The sequence below is a fragment of the Prionailurus viverrinus genome, chromosome B4, assembly GCF_022837055.1.
Source record: "Prionailurus viverrinus isolate Anna chromosome B4, UM_Priviv_1.0, whole genome shotgun sequence".
Classification (NCBI taxonomy): Eukaryota; Metazoa; Chordata; class Mammalia; order Carnivora; family Felidae; genus Prionailurus; species Prionailurus viverrinus.
The window spans coordinates 125056757-125081553 of NC_062567.1; the positions used below are offsets into that span (position 1 = coordinate 125056757).

At 46.7% G+C, this 24797-nt stretch overlaps 2 protein-coding genes across 2 annotated transcripts in view; one reads left to right on the plus strand and one right to left on the minus strand.

The window, feature by feature from the left end:
• SYN3 (synapsin III) overlaps positions 1-24797 on the minus strand; it is a 419700-nt gene that overhangs the window by 233317 nt on the left and 161586 nt on the right. The gene's annotated exons all lie outside the window — the stretch shown is intronic.
• TIMP3 (TIMP metallopeptidase inhibitor 3) overlaps positions 8250-24797 on the plus strand; it is a 59151-nt gene continuing 42603 nt past the window's right edge. Inside the window, exon 1 of the mRNA XM_047865462.1 lies at positions 8250-8669. Within this exon, the coding sequence (XP_047721418.1) occupies positions 8549-8669 (121 nt within the window). The 5' untranslated portion in view covers positions 8250-8548. The remainder of the gene's footprint in view (positions 8670-24797) is intronic.

Consider the following 24797-nt stretch of genomic DNA (forward strand, 5'->3'; position numbering starts at 1 on the left):
GGTCGGTACACAACTAATGTGAGTCCCTTTCCCTTTTTCTTGTCTTAGAAATCTTTTTCAGCTTACCAACTCAAGGTTGATGTGTGTTACAGGGCAGGGAAATAATTGTTTACATTAAATTAGAGAAGCCTAGATTGATGGGAGGACGATGAAGTACTGAAGAGTCTGATTTCTTGTCTCGCCTTTGCCAATAATCCCACGTGATCATATAGAAGCCCACCTCTTTGGGCCTTTTTCTATATCTGTAAAACAAGAGGGTTGGATTTGGTGACCTACAGTTCTCTCCTAGCTCTTACCATGATATGGGTTCTCAGACATCCTTCCCACTCCCTCGTTGGGTTACCCAGTGCTACGACCTCCTGGCACCCTTGATCCTCCTGTTGTAGTTTGTACAAGCCACTACTGTTTTCATGTCTTTCTCTCCCAACAGACTGGGAACTCCTTGAGGGCACTCCTTGCTCACTGTCAGATCTCTAGTGCCTACCATGTAGCAGTGGACGCTTAGTCAATATCTGGGGGAATATCTGAAGGAAGCAGGGATGGAAGGGGACAATCTTGTTCCTTTCTTCCAAAGAACTGATAATCACACTGGGATAAACAAGTTGTGAGGCAAATAGAGGCTGTTGGTGGAGCAATGATAATGAAGAGTCCACCCACAACTTGGAAAGAAGGCTATCTGTCTACTGAGCTCTGAAGCCATAAATTCACACACCACACAAGTGCTTGGCCATCTGTGGTAGCAAATAAACACACAGTAAAGGAAGCATTCAAAATCTAGAACCCAGACTAGTTGACCTGAAGGTAATCATTGGTGGTGACTGTAATCTAAAACACAGAAACCAAATGGATTATAATATTCCCAGTGAAGAAAAAAGTCTGGGTGAAAGAAGAGAAGAGTGGCCTGTTTGGAGCAGAGAAATGGGAAGACCGAAGAGTCCAAAGTTGGCAGTGTATATCCGGCATTGCTATGAGAGGGGCTCTTGCTAGTGACTGTGAGCAACATTACTCTCTTAGAAAAGCCTTTGCCTCGGTTAGGAGAGTTCTACAGCATTTCAACTGAAAGACTTTACTTATGACGACCTCAGCCCCTGTATTCTGACTCCATATACACCAAAGCAACATTCCGATGAGAAACTAGCCTCACACAAAGCTCTCTATGGTTCTAAGGAGGAAAACATGGGGGGCACATTGATATAAATGTGCTAACCTATGTCACAATTAATATTTCATTGGAAGCAAAGACAATGGAATTGTGACCGGCTTACTGGTCTCTTATGAATCATAGTATCCCTGGGACTGATCAAGTCTGGGAACTGAATCTAATTGAGTTTCTGTATTTAAGAAGCTACATTCCAGAACCTCTGTAATGGTAAGTTTGTAAAGGAAATATTCTGATCACCTCCCTCTTTGTTTCCCTGACATTCAATGGTTAGTTTATTCTTTCAATATTTAGTAAGTGCTTATGCAGATTCTGTGCTAGGTTTTTGAGAGAAAGACATATTAACCACTAGGGGCAACAGAGTGTGGGAAGCATTGGGTAAATCTGGGAAAGGAATGAGGGAGGAGAGGCCAAGGAGGGGTGGTCAATTCTGTTCAGGAAGAGAGACTCAGAAAAACATCCATGAGGTGGTGACTCTAGTTGAATCCTGAAAGATAAGAGAAACCTTACAGAAGAGATGGAGAAGGGTGTAGGAAAACATTAGTGGAAGGTGGATTCCAGGCAAAGAGCATAGTGTGAATAAGCTCAGAGGCAGGAAATGGATAGCTGGAACTTCATGTTGGGTTGGAAGATGGGAATGAGGGCATAGGTTTGGAGAGATAAGCTAGCAGGGTCTGCTGTTGCAATCACACTGTGTTCTACAGGAATGGTTTTCCACTCTGGGGCCCTGGGAAGAGCCAGATCACAGCAGAGGGCCTTGTATGCCTTTCTTTTGGAGTTTAAGCCATGGAAACAAATAATCATTTTAAGCAAAGGACATCATGATTTCAGATTTATATTAGAAAAACTTTACACAAGCAGCAGGGCATAAGTTGCATTTGACAGAGAAAGACTCTAGAGAGGGTGACCAATTATGCGACTATTGAAGTTGTCAGGAAAGAATCTATATAGGCCTGATCCAAGGCAGAAATGGTGGGCATGGGGAGAAAGAGAGGGTAAGAAGAGATATGTGGAGTGAGAATTTATAGGACTTGGTTAAAGGTGGTGCCCTTAGCAGGGATGGGTACCACTATAGCAGGGGAAAGACAGTGGAGTCTGAGGAGGTGACGGGACCTCCAAATGAAATTATCCAAGGGGGAAGCTGGATATAGACTGGAACTCAGAGGGATATTGCTGCTTGCAGTGTCCACTCCTGTGCACACAGCAGAGTGGTAGCTAAAACCAGGGGGGAGAGTTAGCCAGGGAGAGCGTGGAGGCTAAAAGGGAAGGGAAGGCAGCCAGGGACAGAAAATTGGGAAACACCTACATTTTAGTGACAAGAAGAGTCCAAAGGGTCTGCCAAGAAGACTGAGAAAGGTACAGTTGGAGAGGTGGAAATCGAAAACCCAGAGAGACTGGAGTCTCAGCAGCCAAGTTTGAAGAAGGATGTGGTCAATGGCATCAAATGCTCTTTGGATCCTCCCCGCCACACAGGATGGGTCGTTTTCAGTTCTAGCAGGTTCTGCTGAGGAGAGCTCAAGTGCCTTTCCAGAAATTGAATCTCCAGCCCCGTCGGACAGAAGACTGGCCATACGTCCACCCCATTCCCTCCAAGCCGTGAGAGAACCCGGCAGAGACACTCACATGCGTCTTCTCTGTGAAGCTGCACATGCAACCTTCAAAGGAAACCACAAAGGAGCTACTCATTTTTAAAGGAAAAACACACGAACTCCACTGGCATAAGGAAGACATTAAGACAGGGTCGAGGAGGAGAAGGTCTCCCTCCACTTAATATTACCTTTCACAGAAATAATTGACCGAGCAAGCACATAGTCATTTCAAAAAAATAAAAAAATAATTTTTAAATGCAAGAGCTAGAATATTAACTCTGTTCCCCAGCTCTCACCACCAGAAAACATGGGGCACAAAATGTCTCTATAGCACACATGTGTTTTCTGGCTTAAAAATCCCTGGAGTAGCTGGGGGTGGAAAGAAATGTGAAAAGCTGAGGATTCAGGTGAATGCAGTCAGAGACACTTACTGAGGGGGTCTTCGCTCCATGACAGGACTAGTGGGGAGCGAGGGTAAGAGGCGCTGTGCAACTTTACTGCCGTGAAATTGGCTCCAGATGGAAATAAGAAAAGGTGTTTACTCCCGGCCGGTGCCAGACACAGAGAACCAGAAGTGCTTACCATCTCAGGTTCATAATTCCCAGTGCTGGGCAGCAACCCCACTGAGGGTCTGGCCAGGGCTCATGGTGATGGGTGGACCAGGGCTGTCTGTTGCTTGGAAAAGGCTATTTTGAATGTAATGACTTTCAGATGAGGTCTGTGGGTTTGGGGGAAGGCACTGTGCCTAGGGTCTAGAGGGGAAAGGGAAGGGAAGAAAAGAGGTGTTTCCCATTGAAGCAACAGAAACGACACATGTCTTGTCAGCACCTTCTCCCGGTTTAATTTTCAGAGGCTAGCTTTGCTCCGAGAGAGTGGGATCGTGGCATTGTCTGCTGTGTTCCCAGATCTTCCTGATCTCTCCAAACCCATGATTCACAAGTATGTAGCTTTCTGAGAGCACATCTCCCTTGGGTTGACATGTGGTCAGCTCGGGGGTGGAGGAGCAGGGCAGCTGCGGACCCAGACGGGATGCTGACTGACAGCTTTGTGGCCCCCTTGCAGATGGGAGGGGTTAGCTTCACCCACTCAAAGTGGGTGACTAGGGTGGAACTGCCTCCCCTGCCTTCTCAGAGACTGGCAGAGACTGCGGGCTTATGGAATGGGTGTTCTCTGGCCTACAGCGCCCCCTAGCACTGGCCGGAGGGATAGGGCTCTGTGAACTCTCCAAGGAGCTACCACCTGCCTATCTGAAAAGTGGGAAGGGGTTGGTGGGCCAAGCATTTTGATTCATTCAACCAATACTTGCTGACGTCTTGGTTACTAACACTGTCTTCAAGGGGCTTCCTCTATCCTGGAAGGGAAACAGATGGTAAACAATCACACTGTAGTTAGCTAAGTGGTGTGAAAGAAAGCACAGGGTGCTGTGGGGATACACTGCACTTGATTGATGAAGACTGGGGAGAGGAGATTACAGAAGGCTTTCTGGAGGAGGTGACATTTCAACTGCAACAGTGGTTCAATGAATTTTGAAAATAAGGTATAGAGACAATAAGAGACATGTTTCCTGACCTTTTCATGCTTAACATCTAAGAGGTAAACAGACAGATAAACAAGTAGTTTACACGGGGCCCTGTCAGAAACAAGAGCTTTGGTCTCTCCTATGACTTCACCATCACCATCTTTGTTTTCAGCCTGAGTCTTGAAGGAGAGCACAGAATAGGAACTCAATAAGTGTTGACTGAGAGATTGATGGTTGTGCTTCAGTCTTGGGCACATTTGATTTGTCTCAAACCTGTTTAAATGGCAAGATCTATCTTCCCTTCCTTGTCCTTGAGAGTTTCCCAAGAGATCTTAGACTTTTTGAGCCAAGGGGGACCTTGGGGACCATTAAGTTACAGATCTCATCCAATAAACACACAAATTGAGGTCTGGACAGGTGACGTGACTTGTCCACACACACACCTGTCCTTCTGTAGTGACTTTTGGAACCAATCTCACATCATTTGCTTTTTTTTTTCTTCCACCCAGCCTCTCTTTGTCCCCCAGAAATAAAGTTTCATGCATTTCTTTGCAGTAATATGTTTGGAATGTTTTCAAAAAGTGTTAAATAATAATACAGAAAGGGGAAAAATAAACACACAAGACATAAACCTCTGGGGAGAACAGAGCGGTATGCATTCTGATTGGCTCAGAGATGATTATTATCATAATAGAGAACCATTTAGCCAGTGCACGTGGCAGGAGGAATTCTCCACATGTTACAGACTGTGCAAAGAGTCTCTGAGACTCTGAAAGAAACTCATCTACAGATCTGAAATGCAGATTCAGGACCACGAGTGGTTGGAGTTTCGAATGACTAGGGTGTAAGCATTAGGTCATGTGCTGCAGATTGGGGGAACTGAGACCCATGAGTGTGTGGGAGAGAGCCAGGTAAGGAATTAGGCAGCTGCAACCCAATTCTGGCTGTGCCACTAGCTGACTGTGATAGGTTGGGCGGTTTTTTCACCTGTCTGAATCACCTTACCTTCCCCACCTATAAAATTAGGATGGATAGTCTCTTGGGTCCTTTTATAGGACCTCTAAATGTCTGTGAGAGACTTCTCATAGATTCCAGCATCCTGTAACTTGATATAAAGGGGGTGGATGTGGACCCACCTTCCCTGGAAAAGTTCCAGGAAAGGGGATATCAGGTAAGCTTGGTAAGTTTGAGGATAGGCCAGAGAGATTTCGAGACTTCTGCAGTTCTTTCAAGGTTTACAAATCTATCACTGTTCTTTGCTGTCAAGAGAAAGTAGGTGAGCCGGTATGGTCATTGTTACCACCAGCCGCAGGTCCACTCCATCTAGCTTATAAAACAGTCTTGAAAAAGTAATTCTTACATATTATTATGTAGGTCTATGGACACCATGATATCCAGATTGATGCCTGTGAGGTCTGCTTGCTGATGGGGCTGACCCTAGCAGTAAGGCACCTCTTCCTCGGGGAGAGGACTGAGCTGAATTCTCATGGGTGGGCTGAGGGGAGTCCCCTGGAGTTCGACATTATGGGCAACTTCCTGACTGAAAGGGAAGCTGAACTCCAAAGGCTGTGTGAACCAGCTTAGGATAGGGAGCAGGAGGAAATAAACCAAAAGGCAATTTCATTACCTTTCAGCTGGAAAAACAATCAGATTACTCCTGGTGCTTACATAATTAAGTAGCTGCCATAATCAAATGCTTCAGATTCTTCCTATAAGGAACCTACTGCTTGAAGTTCAACCAAAGTTACCTGCCTGATACTCGTGTTTGAGGGAAGCCTTCCCTTGGAGGAAATATTGGCATTTTGGACAAAACCGTAAAGTGACAAGAAAAAAAAAAAAGAGAAGAGAGGGCCTTTATCACATAAGATGTTTATCCAAAGTGGACTTGGTCTGGAAAGGCTTCTAAAACCTTCCACATGACTGGCATCATGCAAGGTTAAGTAAAACTCTCAAATCCCACCAAGTATGCCCTTATTCAACCTGGATCCTTGGAGTGGACTCTGGAGTGTCCATTGCTCCAGACTCAATGGGCTGCTGGCCATACCCCCACCCAAGTCTCCTGGGACCCTATTGTGTTCAGAGGGCTAAAAAACAGTGTGGCCAAATATCTCAGGTCTCAAAATATTTTAGTGTGCTTGGGGGAAATGATACAATTATATTCCATGAAACTGTAAGCCAAGTGCTGAGGTAAACATTGAAAGAGGGGAAAGATCTATCTGGGCCAGACCATGGCTAGAGGTAAGGTGGGAAGGGGCTTAAAAGCTGGGGAGGGGATAAGGCAGAAAAATGTAGAAAACTCGATTCCTTCTTTATAGCTACAATTCTTAAGGGGGGGGGGGATGAAGGAGTTTAAAAAATGTTCTTGGAAATACCATTTTCAATGAAATTTTCTGCTTCTGTCATCCCAATATCACTTCTCTGAGATGTAATAGGGTTTCTGAGAAAGAAGTTGAACTTGCATTTCTGAGGAGTATTCCCGGTCCTTATTTTGTTCCAAGTTTTCAGCATTTCTATAGCCAAAACATTCAAGTGTCTTTCTAAACAGAATGAGTTAGGAGAGAAAGGGAGAGAGGGAGCACGAAGAGAAAGATAGAAGACTCCAGCTGCAAAAGGGCATCTGCGTGGTGACAGCTAGTTACTGCTGAAGTCCAGGGAAATCAAGCAACTCCAGGGAAGTTCATTTCTTTCGGTGCAAATGAATGAACTGAGTTCCTGGCTGGTTGCCAAGTCATGCCACCGTTCTGTGCCAGTTTCCTCATCTGGAAAACGTCAATAATACTTTGTGCTTTTCCTATCTAAAAGAAATTTTGTGAGATATAATGAGGTGTGGCATGGAAAATATAAGGCAGAATCAAGATGTTACTCAATAATCAGGATAGTTATAGTATTAGTTACCGGCAATTATCCATTACAGCTAGTAGTCTAGGATCCTGGATAGCTCTCCAGAATCTGGTGTTACTGCAGGGTGGGATCAGTTCACCCCCAAATTCCTTTCTGAAGGATGGAGACTTGTCTGGCCTTGGTGGGGTTACCATTCCTCCTGCCCTTTCTACTCACCGCTTTTCAAATAAACTCAGGGCCTTTGCACTTGCTGTTCTCCCTGACTGGTGTTCTCTCCTCCCAGATTTCCACAGGAGTTCCTCCCACTCCTTTTTCCCTGCTCACATCTCAGCTAGAACGTCACCTCCTTAGAGATACCTTATCTTACTGGCACATAGAAAGCGGTGCCCTCCCCAGTGATTTCTAACCCATTACTAAGTTTTGTTTCTTCATGGTACTATCACCATAGAACATTACCCAATGCATTCGTGAATTCACTGATGCATTGCCTGCAACTTTCATGCAAGCAAGGAATCTGTTTTGTTCATTACAACATCCAGAACAGTGTTTGTTGAATGCCTTCACGGTTTACTCTGGGTGAGCCTGGAGAAACCACAGTCCATTATAGCCAGCTCCAAAGGGCAGATGGCTTCCTCACATCCAGGAAAGTCGGGGGTGGGGGCGTAGGTCGTCAGCTGGCTCTTTCCCCTCTGACCCTGCTCTCTCCAGAGAAGGCGGAGAATTTGGCCTTTTTCCTTAGCCTTCCACCAGGCGCAGTCAGGGTCTCCAAGGCCAGGACCGCCTCTGACCCGAGGACGGGTTGGTGGCAGTCGACCGTGGTTTGGATCAGAAGTGCGCAGAGAGAAGGGTGGGTGTGTGGTCAGGGTACCAGAGAGATGGGACACGCGAGCGCCGCTCGGGGGGCCCCTCCGCGAAGCGTAGGTCCCGAGCGCGTTCCGGTTCACCCACTCCTGTGCCCACAGCCGCATTATTCCCTATAAGGATCTGAACGGTCCGGGGCGCCCCGCCCCGTCGGCCCGCGCCCCCGGCCCCGCCCCCTTCGGAGGGACGATGAGGTAATGCGGCTCTGCCATTGGTCGGTGGGGGCGGGCCCCGCGTGCCCGAGAGGGGGTGCCCGGGGGACCCGCGCTATATCACTCGGCCGCCCGGCAGCGGCGCAGAGCGGGCAGCGGGCGGGCGCTCAGACGGCTTCTCCTCCTTCTGCTCCGCCCCAGCTCCTGCTCCTTCGCGGAGAGACCGCCGGCCCGCAGAGTCGTGCGCCAGCTCCGAGGCAGCCTCGCTGCACCCCATCCCGTGCGGTGGGCACTCCGAGGGCAGCGCGCCCGAGGTCAAAGTTGCCCCGCACGGCCGGGCAGGCGAGCTCGGGCTGCAGCGGCCCCTCCAGCGGCGCGCGCTTCAACTTTGGAGAGGCGAGCAGCAGCCTCAGCAGCGGCAGCGGCGATGACTCCCTGGCTCGGGCTAGTAGTGCTCCTGGGCAGCTGGAGCCTGGGGCACTGGGGCGCCGAGGCGTGCACATGCTCGCCCAGCCACCCCCAGGACGCCTTCTGCAACTCTGACATCGGTAAGCGCTCCGGGTGTCCCCGCCAGAGCCCCCGCGGTGCCCGCTCTCGCGCTGCAGTCCTGACCCCGGCGCAGCTCCGGGTGGCATGGCGAGCCCGGCTCCTTTTCTCTGCCTCAGCTTGGGGTGGGGTGGCAAGACCCAGTTTCTTCGGTCGGAGGACCTGGCATGGCTGAAGGCGCAGATGCCCTACAGAGAAAACCCGCGGTGGCTGAGGGAACCCCTTGCAGCCTTTGCTCTCCTGTTGGTCCTTTTGACATCTGGAACATTTCCCTTTTCACTATCACGAGAGGCAGTGCTGGGGGAGAAGGGTGGGAAAGGATTCCTAAAACTTGGAATGCCAACCAACTAAAGTATTGGGATGTTCAATAGTTTGAAAAAAAGTTGCCAGCCATGTGCACAAAGTTGCAGGAGAATCTTGAAGTTTCCTGAGTTTGCATTTTCTCCTGCACCCATGAAGTTCATTCCTTTCACTGAGACCCAACGCAGTCTCCCACTTCCCAAGCAACTGCTAACCGAGCTTCTTGGACTGCCAAGTTTGAGTGGATTTAAGGGGGGGGAATGAGAAGAAAGCTGTGGGGTTGACCCTTCCCTGGAGGAACTGTATTTGAGAGTGTTGATAGCAAGCAGGAGGCGGCGTGTGTGAGGGATCACTTATCACATAGCTGTGAGAATTCACAGGAAGGCTATTTTTTTTCCCCCTTGACTGTGTGTGGGGAGGGGGAGAAGGAGCAGGGGGAAACAGATTTGTCACCAAAAGAACAAAGATGCCAAGGGTCACATCATGGTGATGATTCCAAACTGGAGTTAGTGTCTTGGTTAGAGACTCAGTAAGAAGTAGAACCAGTTTCTATCCAGGGCCTTTCGAGTGTCCTGGGAGAACTTGTTTGGGAGTGTTTTGGGACACTTGTGTTTGGATGGCCAGAGGTGGAGTAGCAGCTGGAAAACATCTCTCCTCTCCTTTCTAGCTCATAAAGCATGCAAGTCCAGTGGCCCCTGCTGTGTGTGTGTGTGTGTGTGTGTGTGTGTGTGTGTGTGTGTGTGTGTACTTGGGCTGGGATGGGGTGGGGCACAGTCTAGCTGCCCTCTGCCTGTGTCGATTCAGAGGTGAAGAATGGAGCGTGTGTGTTTTAAGTCATAAAGAAGAAGGAAAATTTTCCACTGGGTCCTGGGTGAGGGCCTCCACAAGTGTGCTGCAGGGGCAGAGGGGGAGGAGACAGGAGCCTGGCAAGGGAGGCAGCTAGAGTTGGGAGGGGCACTGCTGGTGGGCCCCGCTGAGCCTAGGAGAAGTCAGGGAGGTGGCTGTGGTGACCAGAAGGTCAGTCCAGTTGGCAGGCGAGGGTGTTTATGTGACCTGGGGTCACCCTTGTTAGAGTTTCCTGGGGCCCATGCTGTGCACCCTTCCCATTCCCCGGGGAATCTGGCTGGCCCCTTGGTTTCTGGATTGCCTGAAGGATTCTATTGGGCTGCCTGAGACCTGGAAGGTTTTCCTCTTTCTCCTCTGACCGCCCCCACCCAAATTCCACTTGGCCTGTCCCTCCTCCATCCTCACCCCTTTGGTGACATTCCCACCTGGGTAGTGTTGGAAGCCACTCTTGCTGCTGCTGGTGGGGTCTGGTTTGGGTTAGTGAGGAGTCCAGGAGGCTGACAGGTGGAGTCAGGGCGTCCTCTTCTGCTTAACAATGGTTTGGGTGTGTTCACTTGGATTTTTTGGTGTGCAGGGAGAGGGGAACCTCATGCCTCCCCCTTGCCCTTGGCTTTTGGGTTTTCACCCTGCAAGTTCACCAGAAAACAGTGGAAAGAGCAGCAAGGAGACCCTGCTTTTAATGGCTGCACTGATGGACTCTGTTTATTGTTTAGATTTCCTGCTGTGGGTCCGGGCTGATGCAGAAAGTTTCTTGTGATTCCTCTGGATTTCTTCAAGAAATCTCCTCCCTCAAAAAACTGCCCAGAGAAAAGGCTAAGTTGCCAGGAAGTACCCACATACCAGAACATTGTGGTAGCAAAAATAAAAAAGAAACAAAAAATCTTCGATATGCTGGCACCACTCCAAATCGTCCTGCCTAGCTTTGGTGCACTGCACTAGTGGTGGGGATGAGATAATGCTTTTAAAAATGGGAGGTGTGGATGTGGGCTGCTTGCTTGTTGACCTCCACTGCCTTACACTACTCTGCCGGTGTCCAGTAGGTGGCTCCCAGTTTTTTCTTGCTTGTGGCCTTTCTGGTTTCCAGTCTGGGTTGCAGCTCTGCCTGTCCTCTCAGTGAAGGAGATGTGTAGAAGCTCCCCATCCTTCTTGACCCTTACGACCCCACTAATCAACGCTGTAGCCCATTAAAGACGCTCAAGCCAGACCACCAGCTTCCTCTTCCAGAACCTTCCTGGCTGTTTTCTCTTTGTGGCCGGCTGCCATGTTGCCGGGCAAAGGGCGCCGCATGCCTGATTTGGCCCTGTCTAAAGAACCCCCCATGGTCTTCTCTCTCTTTTCTCCTCATCCACAGGTGTCTCTTTTTGCCTTTCTCCCCCCAAACCCTGGGGATTGGCACTGCTTTCTGGGTGGGGAGGAGTTAAAAGGTGTTTCTATGGCAACTCCAGGCCCTGCACCCTAGTGAAGTGTTTAGGAGAAGAATAAACTACATGCTGGCTTATAAAACATACTGTAGGGGAAAGAAAAGGACTTGGCAGCAGCCAGGATGTCTGTGGCCCCCTCCCCACCAGTCATTGCCCCTGAAACTCCTGACAAAACCTTGACTCTGGAGGAGGGAGAGGAGGGGGCTGGGAATGAAGAAGGCAGCCTTGGCTGGCTAGATCCTGCTCCAGCAGCTCGGTCCAGCTCAGGAAGGGGCAGGCAGTGCCAAGAGCCTTCTGAAAATTGGTGTGTGTGTGTGTGTGTGTGTGTGTGTGTGTGTGTGTGTGGTTTCTGCAGGAGGCGGGCAATAGAGAGAGAGAATTTTGCTTCAGAATGCCAAGCCCTTCTCTCCAGCCTCCTTTGCATAGAGGAATGGGGCTGTGCCATAGAGTGTTGGGGGCCTGCCTCCTGAGACTGTTGGGAATTCAAGAGTGAGGCTCAGCTTGGGGGCCCGCTGCCAGCCCTGGAGGACAGTCTCTGGATATCTCCAAATTGTTTTGACAGGGACCAATGCCAGCAGATTCTTTTGGTATCAGATCTGAGGTTGTGGTTTTAGAAAAGAAGCCATTTTCAAAGAAGCCAGATCTATTCTCTCTCTCTCTCTCTCTCTCTCTCTCTCTCTCACACACACACACACACACACACACACACACACACACACACACAATTACACTCCTCACTGGGCTTTGTGACCTAAGGAAAATAAAAAGGTTCAGACTTCAGAGAGGAGCCAGCCACTTGGGGAGAGGACCTAGGCTTTCCGAATCTCGGGAACTCTAGAAAGAGGAGAACTGCACTACATAGGAAGGAAGAGACATCTCCCAGACCCCTACTAGGTGCAAGCACTTCACAGATCCTGTGTCTTTCATCCACCCAGCAACCTTAAGAGTAGGTATCACACCCATTTTTTCAGATGGAAAACATCAAGTCTGGGAAAGGTTGTGCTTGTCCAAAGTCACCCAGTTACTAAATGCTAAGGCTAATTCCTTCTTAGTCATGCAGTTCTTCAAAACCTTTTCAAATTTCATTTACTCTTGATATGCTAAGGCAAAAGACCCTTCCTTGGACTGAAGTGGAATGAAGGGTTAATATTTGAAGAATGCTTTACTTATTAATTTGGGGAAGTTGTCATTAAAAGTATGTCATATAATTTCACTCATATATGGAATTTAAGAAACCAAACAGATGAACATAAGGGAATGGAAGGAAAAATAAGATAAAAACAGAGAGGGAGGCAAGCCATAAGAGACTCTTAAAGACAGAGAATAAACTGAGGGTTGCTGCAGGGGAGGTGGGTGGGGGATGGGCTAAATGCGTGATGGGTACTAAGGAGGGCACTTGTTGGGATGAGCACTGGGTGTCATATGTAAGTGATGAATCACTGGGTTCTACTCCTGAAACCAGTACAATACTGTGTTTTAACTAACTTGAATTTAAATAATTTTTTAAAAAAGAGAGAAAAGTTAAAAAAAAAGTATGAAGAGAGCCAGAATGACCTGAGGTTTTAAGTAAACATCATCTTCTAGGAGGGAGAAATTATTATTATTACTGTTGTTATTGTTATTATTGTTATCATTTTAGGGCATAAATAGAGAAAAATAAAGAAAAATTTCTAATGTTCTTTGGCTATGAAAGAGACCCTCAAAACCACAAGTCAAGGTAAAGTAATGACTCAGTTTATCACCCTGAGACCCAGGAGAAGTAAAGCTAATGGAGACCAGTCATCTTGGGCTTTACGACCCTTCCTCTTCTAGATGGGATGAGTTGGGGCTGCCCAGGATGAGGTGCCCACTCTATGTAGATGGCTGGTGTGGTTGCAGGAACACCAGAGACTGGGTCCTGGCTGGCTGGAGAAGGTGCCTCTCCCACGGTTCTGTGTCCCTTTCACAGTCCCTGGATAGATAAGGCTAGAAAAGTGGCCACAGAAGTGGCTTGGGTGGAGGGACTTTTGTTTGTTTTGCAGGAACAGCAGGAACTATTCAGCTCCACTGCTGAATGGCACATTCCAACAGGTTCATTAATTAAAAACAAAAACAACAACACAATTCTCCATTGCATTTGGCTTTTACCATTCGAGCCAGTATGGACAAGGAGGCCCCTTCTTCTAGCCTTTGTCATCGTCACCTCCTGGGTGGCCTTGAGAGGCAGCCTGGGGTGGTAGAAAGGCCTTGCGGTGGGCAGAGCTGGGTTTAAATCCTTCCTCTGGGGCTTGTTGGTGGTGTGCACTTAGGCATGTTATTGGACGTCTTTAAGCTTTGGTTTCCTCATTTATAAAAGGGGAATAATAATTTGCAACACCTTGGCCTTTTAATTTTTTTCTCCACATTTTAAAAGTCACAAGTATTATGTAAATACATTCTACACCCATGTATGTATGTATCTGTGTGTACATGTGTATCCCTCCATCTATCCATCGTCCATTCATCGCCAGTCATCCATCCATATCTATCTATCTATCTATCTATCTATCTATCTATCTAATCATCTATCATCTGTCTAAAATTATATAAGGGTAACGTCCTTTTTGAGCACTTTCTCTCATTCTAGCTTCTCTGGATCTTTTCCTCCTGATGCATTTACATATGTAGGTACCCAAGGAAAATGTATAGTAGTTTTTCCCTTAGACACAGGAACAGTAGAATACCATAAATAGTGGAATATTGCATATAGCATTCTGCTTGTTGTAACCGAACAATATGTATTAGGTCTTGTTCTCAGCAAATATACATATAGATCTGCTTCATTCTATGTATAGTATTCCAAGGGATTGCAATTAATTATAATTAAAAAGCTAACAAGCATAGAGTGGTTACTGTATGCTGGGCACCATTCTAAGGAGGTAACGTGCATTAACTCATTTAATTCTCTCGATAATCCTATGAGGCAGGTGTGCTATTCTGTCATCTCCATTTTATGGATGAGGAAACTGAGGCTTAGAAAAATTAGGTAACTTGTTCAAGATAGTAGCAAAGCCTGTATTTAAAATCCAGCAGCCTGGCTCTAAAGTATAATCAACTACTATACTATATGCTAATTGCCTTATATTATATCATTTGTCATACTATATGTTATATATTACTATATACTATCATATTACTATAATATATATCCCTGTAGGATGTATTTGTTTGGCCATTTCCCTATTGACAGATGTCTAGGTTTCTAACAATGTTTAAAACAATTTTTTTACATTATTTTTGAGAGAATGAGACACAGCATGAGTGGGAAAGGGACAGTGAGAGAGGGAGACAGAATCAGAAGTGGGCTCCAGGCTTTGAGCTCTCAGCACAGAGCCTGACGTGGAGCTCAAACTCATGAGCGGGGAGATCTTGACCTGAGCTGAAAGTCAGACGCTTAACCAACTGAGCCACCCAGGCGCCCCTCTAACAACTTTTCATGTTTACAAAAAGCACTGCAATAGATAGTTGTCTCATTCTCTTGTTCACGTGTGCAAATATTTCTTCATGGCAGATGTGCAACTGGAATTCTTGGACATAGGTAGGTGCATTTTACATTTTAACAGCACCTGCCAGTTTGCCCTCCAGAGTGGCTTTGTTCACATGGTTCTTTTCAGATGTGCAACACGAAGGGATAGAAGAACTATTACAGCCTTGTGCTGGAGAGACTTCATGCTTCTCTCAAATGGCAACACAGTTTATCATTTTTAGTGATTGTCTGAGGTTTTCCTTTTTGCTTATCCTTTTGTCCCTCTGAAAGGGAGCGAAACTAGGGCCACTTGGACCAAGTTGATGGGAGCATTTTTATAGGGAGAGAAGGGCTTAAGTGCCCCCAAAAGCCATGGCTCTTGACTTGTTGCAGGTTGGGAGTCATTCAGTTGAAGATGGTTTTATTTTTTTGGTTTCACAGTAAGCAAGGGGCCTTTCATCACATTAAGTTGCTTGGCTTTGGGGTTTGTCATGAGCTCAGGTCTAGACACATGTGGCTGTATGTTGAAGACACGTGCTGCCTCAAAGATGTCCCCTCGTTGCCTGGCCCTGGCCAGACTCATGGTGACAGTGAGAGAACTCCTCCCTTTGTGTCGCCCTACTGCCCTTGCTGGTGCATTTGGATGGTGCGTGGCTGGGAATGGATGGACTGCGGAGAGGCAAGCATGGTGGGTTCTAGTCAAGAAACATGTTGGGGTCAGTATGGGAGCTTGAAGTGCTGATTTAAGAGACAGTTTCACTGTCTTGCTTAAAACCCTTCATTGAACTCTTGGGATGAAGTGTCATAAATGTTTCCAAAGAGGGCCAGTCTTACCCCTGCCTCCCTCTTCGTCACCCTCTCACCACGCCCTTCTAGCTCCTGCTGTTCAGATTCTGTCTGAGTCTTGCCCCATGCTGTCCCCTCAGCTTTGAACACCTTCAATAACTTCCCGTTCTTGAGGTCTCATTTGGTCCCATTTCCCTGCCCACTCCCTAGCACTGGTGCAAAATAGTCACACCTTGCCCAAATTGTGAACATGCTGAAAACACCATCTTTAGTAAAAATCAAATTCTCCAAAGCATGGGAAATTCCCAGAGTGAGTCATTCTTGAGCTGGGAGAGACCTAAGGGCTGTGTACCACCCAGAGGGACACATCTAACCCCTCTGAGAGGGGAAGGACCTGTTGGGCTGTCTGCACTACTTGCTAAGTCCAGTCCCATCTTCTGACCATGGTGCTCCATCATGCTTCCAGAGGAAAAAAAGCTTGGGAGACTCTAAATGTCACTTCAGAAGAGGATCACCAAAAATGACAACTACCTTTCCCTGAGAGGTATGTATTATGCTCCAGGCACTGCACCAAAATCCTTGCGTGTGTATCCGTCACCCTGTGAGGTGGATACCACCCATCCCAGCTGCCTGGGGAGCGATCTGATGCTAGAGGCATGAAATTGCTTGTCCAAGATCATACCTCTAAGAAATGGAGTCTATGCAAAAGTTGTATTCTGAATCGGTGTAGACCAAGGGCTAGGACTCCTTCGCCTTGGAGCTTCTCCTTTTGCAGCTTCCTCCACATGGGTTTTTGGACTCCCTGCTGCCAGGGTTCCCCTCGGGATGCTTCTCTTTGGTTTTCTTCCATAGCCAGCCTCGCCAGCTCTGTCCTCCCCTGCTGCCCCCGATTTTATTGCCGTATGGTCCTAACAAAACCAAGCCTCAGACCCTATGTCTGATCCCTTGGCCAGTGCTCCTTCCACTGAACCAGCGATTCCAGCCTTGTCAATGCCAAGGACTATTTTTATTGCCTTTCCCTCCATGGATTCCATGTTTGGATAAATTAACCATCCCATTTTTGTGTGTCAATTATTTTTCCACAAAAACCAGTTAAAAGATATTTATAATGGCCGATGCTAGCCAGTCATTTTTCTGACATAATTAGCTAACACACAAACTAATTGCAGCCCAAAGCAAAGAAACCTGGTGTCTTCTTAAGCCTGAGAAGCTTTCTTATTGGATAATTTATTGTATGATTTGGGTTGGCTTACTGAAGTGCTAAAAATAGCTCATGGACCATAGCAGATCACTATTCTTCACTCTTCTGAGAGTGGTTCTTTAACTTTACACCACTTTACCATCCCTTCTCCACGTGGGCAGGCCCATGCATTCACTACCCTTACCATCTTCCTGGTTACCCACAGTGCTAGGAGTGGGCTGGAAGAGCTGGCAGGTCACTAGCACGTCCTGGGTGAGTTGTATACCTTCTCAGAGGTTACATGGGTTCAGGGATCTGTTTTCCTATGTTAATCTCTGACAGGCTGGAGTAGACCAGTATGTATTGATTCTAGCTAAAGGGACTCATTAAATAGTGTTTGACAGGAGGTTACAAGGTGTCCATCTCAGCCGTGGTGGAACTAAGAGGATGTTTTGCTCGGTGGCTAAAATATTAATGTCTGGAGGAGGGAAGGGGACCTAAAGAACCTCTCCTGATGCACTTATAGCCATCTGTGAGCCCCAGATGGTTTGGCTGCCACAGAAAGAATGGTCCATGTGGCCCAACACCCAGTTCTGATTTATGTGCATGTAAACCTTATCCCCTAACAGTGGCATTCACGGCACAGAGAGGAGAGACGCTAAGTATTCCCAGGCCTGTGGCCACCTGGCTTTTTGTGGGGGTGGGGAAGCGAAGGAAAGCTGTGAGATTTGTCCTCAGAAAGCCCAAGGTAAAGTTCAGCCAGTGGAAAAACAGAACCCTTGAATGACAGGGGGTGGATGGGCAGCGGGGCGGGGGATGGAGGGAGAGGAAATTCTGAGCAGACCAGAACCATTCTGGAACCAGAGACCTTAAATAGTGCATGACAATTATTCCCTCCCCTCTTTCTCTCCTCCCATCTTTGATCTGTCTCAGAATGAGGGTGTTAGGCATCAGATAGCCCAGTTGCTTGCAGAGAAGGATGGTTTCATTCAGAAATTCAGGGCTTCTATAATCCCCCAGATTAAAACGTGGGAAGGTGAGCCTGGAAGCCCGAGTCAGACTTCATGAGGACATGGTTTTGTGACTTGAAGGATCACCAGTGTTTGGCTGATCCTTGTGGTTCAGAAGTTAGGAGGGATTCCCTTTTGACCTAGACTTGATCACCATGAATAGACTCATAGCCTTTAAGATTTGGAAACATAGTAGCTCTTGTGAGCTCTGCTGTTCCTGAGCTTGGGTAAATTCTCTGGCCTCAATTTCCTCATGAGGGGGAATAATAGTACCACACTGGGTTGGTAAATAGTGAAATAATTCAAGGAGAATGTTTAGCACAGACTAAAAACTCAATAAATATTGACTTTTAGTTATACTGTTGTTATATTATATGGCAGAATGCATGTTCTCACTTAATTTTGGTATGGAAAATGGGGCTCGGAGAGATGAGATGTTTTTTGGGGTCACATACAGAGAGCTGAGTTTCAAAACCATGGTTGTTTGGCCCCTATTCCTCAGTCTAATGCTTTCCCACTCAACCATACTGACTCCCACAAAACAGAGGAACAACCAAGTTCCCTACTTTAGAGTCTTAAGTCCACCTGATCTTTTTTGATGATCACAACACCCCACCCAGGAAAACAGGATGGTGAGGGTCACTGTTCCAATTAAACAGATGTGGATAGTCAGAACTGGTGTGGTTCCAGAACCTGGCCACACAGCCTGCTTGTGAAATTGGGAGGCCAAGTCCTATACTCCTAGACTCTGACAGGCACAGGTAGAAGATGCTGGGGTGGCCAATGGGAGGGCCTGGGAAATGGATCAGTGACACTGAAGTTGGATGTAGAGTGCATATCCTGTGCCCCCATCTACCCCCGTCTATCCTGGGGCTGGGAGATGTGCAGTGTACAGGAGTGAGCACTGGAATCAGGACACCTGAGGTCTAGATCTGGGTCACCACCTGATTTTGGAAACACCTTGGTGATGTCAGCATCTCTGGATTTTAGGCTTCTCTCTGTAAAATAGCAGGATTGGCTCTCTGTGGGATGTATGCACCTCTTCCACAAATACTTCTAGTAATGGTATTTTCCTGAATGCTTACTACGTGTCAAGTTCCCTTCGAGGGGGATCTCTAGTCTGGCTGAATAATTGGGCACCTAAATCCATCAACAACACCTTTCAGGAGGTAACTTCTTTAGAAATATGGTCTATTAAGATAAGAGCCAGGATCTCTGTGGTTGTAAAAGCGGATGAGGGCTGCAACTGAACAAAACCGCTAATGAGCTGACATGCTTTATCGGATGACATAGTTGGCCATCAAATTTCCTGTTGGAGAAGAGTTGATGTGCCAAACAGATAGCAGCCTTGCAGACCTAGTCGGTGGCTGGAATTTAAAATTAAGGTCACTTTGGTGTCTGTCATTGATGGTTGGAAAGCTTGGTAAAAATTCTTTTGATCCCCACTAACACCACCACCGGAGCTGACAGAAAAGAGGTGGGATTTAGATTCAATATACATCAAAATAAGGTCTTCCTGATCCACAGTCTACCTGAGCTCCAGGAAATGTGGCTAATGGCTCAGCTCAAACCTCTGTAGGTGAGAAGAGTTCTCTTGGGAAAGCCTGGCTCAGATGAAGACTTGAGATTCAAATGTGTGCGATCTGATGGAACTTGGTTTACATGAAAGACGAAGGGGTTTAGAAGACCCAGATCAAGGGGCGCCTGGGTGGCTCAGTTGGTTAAGTGTCCAACTTTGGCTCAGGTCATGATCTCACAGTTCAGGGGTTCGAGCCCCACATCAGGCCCTCTGCTGCCAAAACAGACCCCATTTCGGATCCTCTGTCTCCCTCTCTCTCTCCCCTTCCCCCTTTTACACACACTCTCTCAAAATATATAAATAAACATTAAAAAAATAAAGAAGACCCAGATCAAACATGTGCCCTATTGGGCAATCATAGTCCACTCCCCTCCCCAACAATAAGACAGAGACCCCAGGTTCCCATGACTGTAGCTTCTTGCTACAAATGTTTACCAGAAGTACTGAGAGATGCAAGAGAGCCCCAATATCCATATTGCTCTTGGGGTACATTTCTAAGCAAATGAGTACAATGGCAAAAGGCTACCCCTGAAACAGGCAAGTGTAGGTGTGAGTTCCAGTTTGTTCGTTCATTCTCTCTTGGCCTAGGTCTTCCTACCTCTCATCTAGGTCAGATCACAAACCCTAATGCCTAAAGACACCCATCACAGAAGCTCGATGTCTGCCTGGGAAACATATGGAAACATGCCTCATTTGTACCAAAAAAATGTACATGGGGTTACCTGGTCTCTTGTTTTCCCACTTTGGTACTAAAAATATTTCTTTATTATAAGCCACAGCAAAAACAGTGGACAAATGTGATGTTAAGTAGCAGTTTATCATTGGTACTGGAGTTGGGAAGGCAATAGAGCACAGTGGCAACTGTGGTGAGCTGAAGTGTCCCTGTGCCTTCTCTAAGGGACAGCTGGTGCTCCAGTCTCTCAGAATGTTGAGCCTAGTATCACCAGATTGCCAGTCTTCTAGGAGAGAAGCTAGATACCCCAAATTAAAAAAAAATTTTTTTAAATGTTTATTTATTTGTGACAGAGGGAGAGACAGAGCACGAACAGGGGAGGGGCAGAGAGAGAGGGAGACACAGAATCCGAAGCAGGCTCCAGGCTCTGAGCTGTCAGCACAGAGCTTGATGCGGGGCTCGAACTCACAGATTGCGAGATCATGACCTGAGCCGAAGTCAGACGCTCAACTGACTGAGCCACCCAGGCGCCCCTAGATACCCCAAATTTTAATGTGAAATCTTCTGATTTTTAACTGTTGGCACAATTAAAGAGAAACACACACGTGTGTGTGAGGCAAACAAAACGTCCTTGGGCCAGGTTCAGCCCTGTGAGTTACCAGTTGGTGACACTGAGTCTAGATAATCTGAACTGTAGGATCTCTAGGTGAATAAGACCAACTGATTTGTTTTCAGGCAAAATGATGTACCCTGTTCTCTTGTTTTACAGAGAACATTGCTTATATGTTTGTTATCATACTTTCTGCAGCTTCTGAGGAGGTTCAAAGCACAGGTTTGGAGCTGGAATGCCTGGTTCAAACCTTGGCTCCACTGATTGCTCGCTGTGTGTCTGGGGCAAGTCAGTCATCCTCAGCCTCATTGGTCTTAGCTGTAAAATGGACCACACTGTAACAGTACTCAACCTCATAGGGTTATGGGAGGATTCATTGAGATAATGTGAGTCATAGGCTTGGCTCATTGCCTGGCATGTAGTGAGGGTTTGATAAATGTCAACCATCAGATTATTACTACTTGGTGCCTCCCTCCTAGATGGTGAGCCAGCTGGAGTACAGAGAGTCATGTCTTACCAGCTCATTGCCTGATGTGTAGTAGGCATGAGATAAGAGTATCTTGAATGAATGAGGACATCTGAAGAAGATATCATTCCAGCCTTCCCAGGCAATAGTGCACCCAGCTCTGTGGGTGTATCACAGAGAGACAGAGATAAGAGAAATCGGTTTCACATGTTAAGCGCTGAACGGCTCCGTAAGAAAAAGCCGTCCTACACCACTAAGCATGTTCAACAGTGGTGACTGTCTTTTAAAAGGAAACCAAAGCTGTTGCCCATCCTTTTCCAACAGAGAAGACAAGAGATGGGTTGGGCAGCCAGAGTCCAGATGTCAGACCTCAGGTGCTCATAAGTCTGCTAACATCTTGGGATGCTTTGGCGGCTTGGCGGATTTAATATTTATTCAGGGCCCCTTTAAGCGAGGAGATTCCTGGAGGCTCTTAAAATTTAATGCCCCACCTGGATAGTCAACATCTGTGTTTTATTTTGTTTTAAAAAAGTTAACCCCAAATAGTTCAAATTCCTTCTGCGTCCCTTGGAGAAGAATTTTTTATTAGGCGACTCATAAGTAGGGAGACAGAGAAGCTAAGGCTAGACCAGTACCAACCAGGAGAGATAATATCGAGGCCACAAACACAGGACATGTATGTAATCTTAAATTTTTTCATTAAGATGCCACATTAAAAAAAGTAAAAAAATAGGTGAAATTAATTTTAATGCCATCTTAACACAATATACCGAAAGTATTATCATTTCAACAGGTAGTCAGTTAAAAAAGTATAGTAAGGTTTTAAAATCTTTAAGTTTTTGAGATTCGGTATGTAGTTTACACCCATAGCTCATCTAAGTTTGGCCTAGTCACATTTCGAGTGCTGAACCTGTGGTTAAGGGCCACTGTGTTAATAGGATGGTGCAGGTCAAGATAATACGTGCAAAGGCAAGGCGTCTTTTCTTCTCCTTCCGGTTGTCCAATGAGCTATGCACAGAAATGTGGGGGAACTGGAGGTGCACTGGGCCAATCAAGGCACTGAGGCTACTGACTCCGCTTTGCTGCAAGTGACTTTCAGGCCACATGGGTCCCCAGTTCAGGGGACCCCTGAACCCCCAGTTCAGTGGGCCCCTATGCTCTGATACTGGAGAAGCCATGTGATTTAGTGCTCTCTCTCACTTGACAAAATGGGAAACTGAGGTCCAGAGAGGTGGAGTAGTTTGGCCTAAGAGAGCTGGAAAGACAATAAAAATAATAGTATCTGATAAAATATCTAACACTTATCGAATCACTTTTGTATTACGTGAGCTTTTTCATGTATTATCTCCTTAAACTTCATAACCACCCAATGAGAAGGCACTCTTATTTCTATTTTGTACATAAAGAGATCTGGGCTCAGAGGAATTAAATATTAAAGCAGCTAATATTTACTGACAGCTATTCTAAGGACTTCATATGCATACACATTAATTCTATTATTTACTATAAACCTACACATTAGGAATTATCATCATTATGGTCACTGTCATTCCACATTACAGATGGGGAAAGAGGCTGAGAGAGGCTATGTAACGTGCCTAAAATGCAGCCAGTACACGATGGAGCCAGGATTTGAGCCCAGAGTCTAAGCTCTCAATTACAAATTGTGCCCAAAGTCAGCCAGCTGTGCAATGGCAAAGCTGATATTTGAGCAGAGAGATCTGTTCCCTGGTCCAGAGTCTTTCTTTCTCACCCTGCTTTACTGCCTGCATCATACTCCTCTTGATTCCTGGCACTTTCTGCCTCATTGTGCTGCCAGTGAGAACCAGAACAGGGAGGATCTGGACTCCAGCACCGATTGAGGGTCCAGCCAAAGCAGGCACATGTTTCCTCTGGCTTGGCTGATTCCCAGCCTGCCTGAGCCCCTAAAGGCTGAATTCCTGGCCCAGGGCATGAGGGTGGGAAGAGGGTGCATGAGGCCACTTGTCCATTCTGCCTTCCCAGTTGGGCGAGGTCAGCGTACCAGGTTGGAAAATGGTATGCGTCTAATTGCAGGGGGGGGAGGCAGAGAGGATTAGCGCTCTTTAAATAGACACCAGAAAACTAAGAATAGCCTTGCTGCCGGGAAATTGATGGGTATTCCTGACCACAGGCCATCCCACCTAGTAGGTGCTCAATAAACGTGGGTGAACTACAGGAATAAACAAATACTGAAAACGGGTCATGGTGGGGGGGCCTTGGCCAGTGAGGCTGTGCTCTATATAAAAAGAACTTCAGACTTAGGTTATTTGGGTCTCCCTGCAGGCTGGAGACCTATGTTACTTTTACTTGTCTACTTTTGCTGTCTTGAGGCCAATGTCTTTTATTTTGGGCCAGAAAAACAACAGACAATGAGAATGTCAGAGAAAGACAAATTCACTTTGCTGGTTGCCTACTGTCCCACCAGGCTAGAAAGATGTGAATTCCTTCCTTTTGTTCTATCATCATGACTTTAGTGTTCTCTGGAACACTTTGCAGATTCTAGTTCTTTGGAGCCTCAAGACATGAACCTCCAAATTTGTCATCAGACTGTTATCCATTCTCTGATACCGAGTTCCTAGGTCCTTCCTGAAGGCTGGCTACCTCTTTGTCTGGCTCAGAAGAATTGAGGTTGCCTTCCTGGCAGAAATTCAGCAACGCCACCTCTGGTAATTTATCAGATGAGCTGTGAGGTTAGGGGCAAGGAAGGTTTCCATGTACTGTGGGAAAGCCTACAGCAGTGTTTCCCAGGGTGTGATCTTCTGAACACCAGCCCTAAGAGATGTTCTTTCAGCCAACACATTTAGGAAAGCTGTTTATTGTATCTCCCTTTTGGAGATGCACAATGACCATTAGCATAGTAAAGGCTCCGCGAAATCCTGCTGTGCGGCAACCTGTTTAGTTCTGTTTCATCCAGTGCTTCCCTGATCAAGGGACCAATTTTTGCCAGAAACATCTCTAAGCCCCACAGGTGAGACCCTGCCCAGGTGAGGACTACTTTTGCCCACTTGAAACTACTTTTGCCCACTGAAAACTACTTTTTCCCACTTGCCTGGACTGTGATTGCTGAGGGGGGGAAGTCTCCAGAAAGTGAGACTGTTTGCATTGCACAGGGAAGTGGCTCATCTGGGGATGCCAAACAGAATGGCTGCATCAGTGAGTGGGCCCTTTACAGGTGCTGGAAGAAGGAGGAGGAAGGGAGGAGTGACCTTCAAGGCCAAACATTGGCCAGATTTAAGGATCGATCTTCAGTCCGTGACTTGTGTTACAATCTTACTTGGCTCAGTTCTGGGCATGCTACAGATTTTTAAATCCTGATATTTTGTTTATACCATTAGGGGTTTTATGGAAGGTAACTGTAGCTGGTGTGAATGTGAGGTATTTATGACTTGAAAGTCCAGGGGAAAAGTACTGTGGAGAGAAGGTAATGGGCAGCTGAGGTGCTATACAATGTGTCCCTATCCTTGGTTTCTGCCCCCCTGGTCTTAGCCTGAGTTCTCACTTCCTTGGCCTATGCTTCTCTTAGATGGACATTTTAATTTTTTTTTAATGTTTATTCATTTTTGAGAGACAGAGAGAGACAGAGTGTGGATGGGGGAGGGGCAGAGAGAGAGGGAGACATAGAATCCGAAGCAGGCTACAGGCTCTGAGCTGATGTGAGGCTCGAACCCACGAACTGTGAGATCATGACCTGAGCTGAAGTTGGATGCTTAACCAACTGAGCCACCCAGGCACCCCTCTTAGATGGGCATTTTAA